General features: G+C 46.3%; 1 protein-coding gene across 1 annotated transcript; it reads left to right on the forward strand.

Annotated features, from left to right (window-relative positions):
* CPLANE2 (ciliogenesis and planar polarity effector complex subunit 2) lies at nucleotides 1-6718 on the forward strand. The gene is made up of 5 exons (XM_070759352.1): nucleotides 1-197; nucleotides 277-429; nucleotides 1389-1513; nucleotides 1701-1837; nucleotides 5188-6718. The coding sequence occupies exons 1-5, from the start codon at nucleotides 92-94 to the stop codon at nucleotides 5498-5500; spliced, it is 834 nt and encodes a 277-aa protein (XP_070615453.1). The 5' UTR covers nucleotides 1-91; the 3' UTR covers nucleotides 5501-6718.
* Nucleotides 6719-7571: the final 853 nt, after the last annotated feature.

Genomic DNA, 7571 nt, shown 5'->3' on the forward strand with positions numbered 1-7571 from the left:
CAAACCAGAGGGCGGAAGAAGCGAGAGGCCGGTTCGGACATGCGCAAGGGAAAGGGAGCGATCCTAACGCCTGCTAAATTGGCACAGGGAGATGATGGTCCGCCCGGGTTCCGTGCTCGACCCGGACTGGTACGGCACGGAAGAAGGCAGAGCTTACGCGGGCGCGCTCTTGCGCCGGGGGCAGCGGCGATCCTTCGGTGAGATGCGCGCGGCTGGAGATGCGGCTGCTGGCGGGAGGGCAAGCCGGGCTTCTCATTCTCTCTCTCCCTCGGGCAGGCCTGCTGGAGAGACCCGTGCTGGCTCCGCGGGCGGCCGCCGACGTCGCCGCTTACAAAGTCTTCGTCTCGGGCAAGAGCGGCGTGGGGAAAAGCGCTTTGGTGGCCAAGTTGGCCGGTCTGGAGGTGCCCCTGGTGCACCACGAGACCACAGGTGAGACCCCTTCCCCCTCTGCCTTTTTTTGTGTTTTCCAAACATGTTTTTGTATGTTTCTTCAGATACAACTTCATAGACCTTCACCAGTCTACTGTACTATTTGTCTTCTTTTATCATTGCTTTCTATTTTATGTTTATATAAACTATTATCTTATACTTGATTGACAAATACATACATACATACATACATACATACATACATACATACATACATACATACATACATACATACATCATTATTCAAATACAATAAACCGAATCACTTTCCAGGTTCGCTTTATATTATTTCATCTGTTCAATTGTTGCCAACCTGCCTTCCATTGAGGACCTGTAGACTGCATGAGTCAAAAAGAGGGCTGTGAAAATATTTACGGATCCTTAACATCCTGGACACAAACTGTTTCAACTCCCACCCTCAAAATGTCGTTACAGAGCACTGCACACCAAGAAAACTAGACACAAGAAGAGTTTTTCCCCAAACGACATCACTCTGCTAAACAATTCCCTCAACACTGCCAAACTATTTACTAAGTCTGCACTATTGTTACTACGTACTAGTTTTTTCTTATCATTCCTATCACCTACCTCCTCCCACTTAGGACTGTATGACTGTAACTTGTTGCTTGTATCCTTACGATTTATATGAATATTGTTTCCTGATTTCTTATTTGACTCCTCTGACAATCATTAAGTGTTGTTCCTCATGATTCTTGATAAATGTATCTTTTCTTTTATGTACACTGAGAGCATTTGCACCAAAGACAGATTCCTTGTGTGTCCAATCACGCTTGGCCAATAAAGAATTCTATTCTGTTCTATTCTATTCTATTCTACTCTATTCTACTCCATACTCTACTCATTCCAATATTCTATTCTATTCTATTCTGTATCCAACTCCTGAGGCAGGGGTCCTCCCTAGGAGCTGGTCTAGCTGAAACAGCTCTTTCTTTCACCAGGGATCCAGACCAGCGTTGTCTACTGGCCGGCCAAACTGCGGGAGAGTGGCCAGGCGCTCTTCTTCAAGTTCTCCTTCTGGGACTGCGGCGAAGGCGTGCTGAGGAAGTTTGACCACCTTTTACCCGTGAGAATCGGTCCTGGAGGGTGGGTTGGGAGGATGCTGCTGTGGAGACACAGAGATGCACACAGCCGTTTCTTTTCGGAGTTGGGAGCCCTCTTGACCAGCCACCGAGAGTCCTTCGGGAGTTGGGCAAGTATATAAATTAAATAAATAAAATAAATAAAAATTTCCTCCCCCCCCCCCCCCGCAGGCCTGCAGAGAGAAAGCGGACGCCGTCCTCTTCTTGTTCTCCTTCACGGATCGCACGTCGTTTCTCGACCTCCCTCAGCAGATCGCTCGGGTGATGGACGGAACCAGGGAGGTGGTCCAAATGGTTGTGGGCACCAAGTATCCTTTTGAGGGGCTTCTCACCAGCCTGGAACAACCCTCGGGGGAAGGCCTGACTCTTTTTCACAATAAACCCGTGATAATGAACCTATGCCACAGGTGCCACGCAGAGTTATAGCTGAGGGCACGTAAAGCGCTGCCTTGGGCCAACCCCAGCGCACTTGTCAGCTGATTTTTGGCCTTCCAGAGGGTTGACGGAGGCTATTTTTACCTTCCAAAAAACCTCCAGATCCTGTGAATGGCGAAATACGCCCCAACGGGCCTACCAGAGGTTCAGAGATTTCAGCGAGGCCTGCACGCATGCATGGGAAGGGTTGTACATGCATGCGCTGGGGGAGAGCATTCCATTATGGGTGTGGGCACACACACACATGCGCTATCACACACGCGTGTGCTTTTTTGGGCACCCAAGCAAAAAAAGGTTCACCATCCATCATGTTGGATAAACATCTGTCTGAAGTAGTGTAGGGTTTCCTGCCTAAGCAGGGGTTGGACTAGAAGACCTCCAAAGTCCCTTCCAACTCTGTTGTTGTTGTTATTATTATTGTTATTAACCGCCCCAAGTTTTTGGAAAAGGGCGGCATACAAATCTAATAAATTATTATTATTATTATTATTATTATTATTATTATTATTATCATCATCATCATCATCCCTGCAATAATAACCCATCTTTTTCCTTATTGCAACCTGTCCTTGATCAAACAAATAACATTAATAAATGGTGGAAGATCTTAAGCATCAAACTTTTCAGGAAAGATTTCATGAACTCCATCTGTATAGTCTGGAGGACAAGGGAAAGGGGAGACACGATCAAAACATTTAAATATGTTAAAGGGTTAAATAAGGTTCAGGAGGGAAGTGTTTTTAATAGGAAAGTGAACACAAGAACAAGGGGGCACAATCTGAGGTTAGTTGGGGGAAAGATCAGAAGCAAATATTATTTGACTGAAAGTAGTAGATGCTTGGAACAAACTTCCAGATGTGGTTGGTAAATCCACAGTAACTGAATTTAAACATGCCTGGGATAAACATAGAACCATCCTAAGATAAAATACAGGAAATAGTATAAGGGCAGACTAGATGGACCATGAGGTCTTTTTCTGCCGTCAATCTTCTATGTTTCTAAATATCCCTTCAAAACCCACTAGATCAGTGGTTCTCAACCTGGGGGTTGGGACCCCTTTGGGGGTCGAATGACCATTTCACAGGGGTGGCCTAAGACCATGGGAAAAGAGATATTCCCCATGGGTGTTAGGAACTAAAGCTTCCATTCTGGCGCCTGGGAACGTGTTTTTACAATCTGACCAATCAGGCGTTGACAGTGGGGGCGTCCCTCTGACCTTCCTGCCAATCAGCTTCAAGCACTGTTGAGAGAATTGGCGCTAGACTTATGGTTGGGGGAATTGGCGCTAGACTTATGGTTGGGGGGTCACCACAACTGTATTAAGGGGTCACAGCATTAGAAAGGTTGAAATTGACTAGATTAAAATACAACCATTGCAAGGATTCAGTGGGTAGCAGCCATTCCCGTAGCCTATAACAGTACAGTGGTACCTCGAGATACGAGTTTAATTCGTTCCGGACTTGGGCTCTTAAGTCGAGCAGCTCTTATCTCGAACGACTTTTCCCCATAGGAATTAATGTAAATAATTTTAATTGGTTCCAGCCCTCAAAAAACTCACAAAGTTAGTCTAAATTATGCAGAAAGACATGTTTTTAATGAAGAAATGTACATGTACATATAAATGAATAATGAAGTTTCTTTCACTTAACTTGTAAACTTTCTTAAACTTTTAAATTTACATATGTTCAACTTCTCTGCCACCCAATCCTGTAGGACAGAGGTCCCCAACCCTTTTTGCACCAGGGACCGGCTTTAAGCGATCAAGAGAGGAATGGGTGAATGAATGGACGGAGGGTGGGAAGGAAGGAAGGAAAGAGGGAAGGGACAGGAACAGAGGAAGGAAGCAAGGAAACTTATGAAAGGGGAGAGTAAGAGAGGAATGAGTGAAGGGAGGGAGGGAGGGAAGAAGGTGGGAAGGAGAAAGAAAAGAAGAAATAGAGGAAGGGAAGGTAAAAGAGAGAAAGAAAAAGAGCAAGAAAGAAAGAAAGAAAGAAAGAAAGAAAGGGGGAAGGGACAGGAACAGAGGAAGGAAGCAAGGAAACTTATGAAAGGGGAGAGTAAGAGAGGAATGAGTGAAGGGAGGGAGGGAGGGAAGAAGGTGGGAAGGAGAAAGAAAAGAAGAAATAGAGGAAGGGAAGGTAAAAGAGAGAAAGAAAAAGAGCAAGAAAGAAAGCTGCAAGCACCCCCCCGAGCCCCCCAGGCCGGCTGCAACCTTTTAAAACACGTGCGCCGCTTCGCAGCTGTCTCCTGAAGCTGAAGGCGGAAGTTAGCGTTTGGCTTCAGGAGACAGCTCCTTGGCGCTTGTATCTCGAATTTGGGCTTGTAAGTAGAACAAAAATATCTCTCCCCTCCCAGCTCTTATCTCGAGTTGCTCTTAAGTAGAGCAGCTCTTATGTCGGGGTTCCACTGTAATGGCAAATCTTTTTTTCCTTGGGTGCCAAAAACAAACATTTGCTTGCTATTGCACGCAGGTGAGTGCCCACACCCATAATGTACATACGCATGTGATTTCCCCCATGCTGCCCCATTCCCTTTACATGCACACACGCCACCCCCCCTGCTCCCCCATTTCCTGACTTCGGGTGGGCCCAGTAGGCCCATTTTAGGTTTATTGGGTTTAGGTTTATTGGATTTATATGCCGCCCCTCTCCGCAAACTCGGGGCGGCTCACAACAATAATAAAAAACAGTACAGTACACAATACCAAATCCAATGCCCACCCATCCAGTTCCAATTGAAATTAATAATCTCATAAAAAACAGTATATATAAAAAACAGGCACACAGTCAATCAATCAACAAAACAACATGGGCAAGGGGGAGGTGTTTTAGTTCCCCCATGCCTGACGGCAAAGGTGGGTCTTAAGGAGTTTACGAAAGGCAGGGAGGGTGGGGGCAATCCTAATCTCAGGGGGGAGCTGGTTCCAGAGGGTTTTTTGCCCTCTCCAGGCTGCAGAGATATTCTTGGAGTTTGAGGAAGGCTAAAATGGCTTCCCCCACTCCTCCAGAGGCCAAAACGCCCTCCCAGAGCCTCAATGCAAGCCCAAAATCTGCTAGCCAGCACACACATGCACCCTGGATCTGAGTTAGGGCAACGGCTCGCATGCCAGAGATATATGCCACAGGTTACCATCACTGGCCTATAAGAATTGGCTCAGGCCGAATTTGGCTTGGGCAGGTTCCCTTCATAGTGCTCAGCGATTCCTTGACTAACTTGTCTCCAGGTTTGACCAGTTTGCCCACACGGATGTGACAGAATCGGACCTAGTGGCTTTCTCCCGCACTTGGGGTTTGCCGATTTTGCGGACACAGAGCGTCGGTGAGCGGCATTCGGATGGATACGCCAGCCTAGCTGAGGTGGCCCACCTCTTAAACAGGCTCGCCGAACATCTCTGGCGGCAGGACCAGGTGGCAGCTGGCCTAGTTTTCTGGAGGGGAGAGCCCAGTGGTCCCGGAAGCGCTGGCTCCATGAAATCCAGGTTCTACTGCACGGGTTTCCTTTCAGCAGAACTTCCGGTGGCTCCTAATGGCCTTTAAAGCCCCAACCTTTGTATCTTCTGGCAGCGAAGCCCGTTGGGCCGAATTCTGGGGTTCCCTCGGTGGTAAAAACGCATCAAGGAAGACGACGAGTAACAGAACATAAAATCCAAAGAGACAAGCAGTAATAGCTTCCGATATATTAACCTCTGTATCTATTTCTCAAGGCTACTCAGTGATATTTTTATACACATAAGTATAATGAACCACTACTAATCTATTTTACTTGCCACAACTATCCTATCCCTTTGAATAATATATATTATATATAGATGTGTTAATAAGGAATGTAATAGAGTGGCTTATGATCTCTCAATGACAAATGTGAACAATGTTTGTTTTAGTCTTTCGTATTTGTGAAAAAAACAATAAATAAACTTTTTTTAGAAAAAGGAAGGCAAGAGGGGACAGAAGAAAGCCTGGGAGGGCAGGCCTCCGCAGATCCAATTTGTGAGGTTCCCAAGAGTTACCGTATTTTTTGGACTATAAAACGCAGCAGTGTATAAGACACATCATTTGGATTATAAAATGCAGCAGTGTATAAGACATCAAAGAGGAAAATAGGGGGGGGGGAGATTTTGTCCTCCACAGCCCCCAGGAGCATTCTGCAGGCCTCCCAAACCTGCATGTCCCATTTTTTGCAAAAATTAGGGAGTTTTGGGGAGGCTTGCAGAGTGCTCCAGGGGGCTGGGGGAAGGGGAAAAAAACGGTTTTTGCAAGAAACGGCCTGTTTTTAAACCAGGTTTTGTTTTTGTTTTTTTGCAAAAAAAGTGTTTCTGTCTTCTTCTAGCCCCATGGAGCACTCTGCAGGCCTGCCAAAGCCTCATACCCCGTTTTTGTGAAAAATGGGTCCCAATTTTTGTGGAACCAGAGTGGTGGCTTCAGTAGGCCAGAAATGGCTGTATTCGGTGTATAAGATTCACGACATTTCCACCCTCTTTTAGGGTGGGAAAAAGGTGTGTCTTATACTTTAAGATAATAGGGCATTTGTAGGTTCGTGCCAGATTTTCTTGCCAGACAAGGGGAGAACTGGATCTAGCCTGCTTGGAAAAGAGGGTGGCTTTCGGCCCTGAATTCTCTCTGGCCAACAGATGAACCAGAAAAAAACCCCATGTTTTGCCACAGATGATCTCATAAGCAAGTCTACATTCAATGCCCATTTCATTGTACAGGGTTTTTTTTCTTCATGCAAGTGAGTTAATAAATCTTTTGAATTTAGACGCTGGACATATCTCTATAAATGTGCACATACACAAGTAATCCTCGACTTACAACAGTTTCATTTAGTGACCATTCTAAGCTACGGCACTGAAAAAACAGTGACTGCCGCCCCATTTTTCATGCTTTTAACCACCATTGCCACATCCCATGGAGTCACTCCATCCGAATTCAGACACTCAGCATCTGATTCACATTTATGACAAGTGCAGGGGCCATGTGATCGCTTTTTTTTAAACCTTCCGACAAGCAAAGTCCACGGGGGAATTCGGATTCATTTAGCAATGGGGTTGCTAACTTAACAGTGCAAGGGACCCACTTTACAAATGTAGCAAGAAGGGTCGTTAAAAACTGAGCAAAATTCACCAATGTTTCACTTAAAGACATAAATTTGGGACTCCGTTGTGGTCATAAGTTGGTGTGCCACAGGTGGCACGCGGAGCCATATCTGCTGGCACGCAAGCCGTTGCCCTAGCTCAGCTTCAATGTGCATGTGTGTGCCAGCCAGTTGATTTTTGGCTCACATGGATTTTTGGTGTTTTTGGGTTCCAGAGAGCCTCCGGAGGGATGGGGGAGGGCGTTTTTACTCTTCCCCGGCTCCAGGGAAGCATTTGGAACCTGGGGAGGGTGAAACAAGCCTATTGGGGGCCACCAGAAGTTGGGAAACAGGCCGTTTCTGGCCTCCAGAGGGCCTGCAGGAGGCAAAGGAAGCTGTTTTCACCCTCCCCATGCATTGAATTATGGGTGTGGGCACTTGCGCACGTGTAATAGAGCGCGTATAACACTCTTTTGGCACCCGAGGGAAAAAGGTTTTGCCATCACTGCCACAAATCATCTCAAAACATACACTTGT

This window comes from Erythrolamprus reginae, chromosome 8, assembly GCF_031021105.1.
Source record: "Erythrolamprus reginae isolate rEryReg1 chromosome 8, rEryReg1.hap1, whole genome shotgun sequence".
NCBI classification, from domain to species: Eukaryota; Metazoa; Chordata; class Lepidosauria; order Squamata; family Dipsadidae; genus Erythrolamprus; species Erythrolamprus reginae.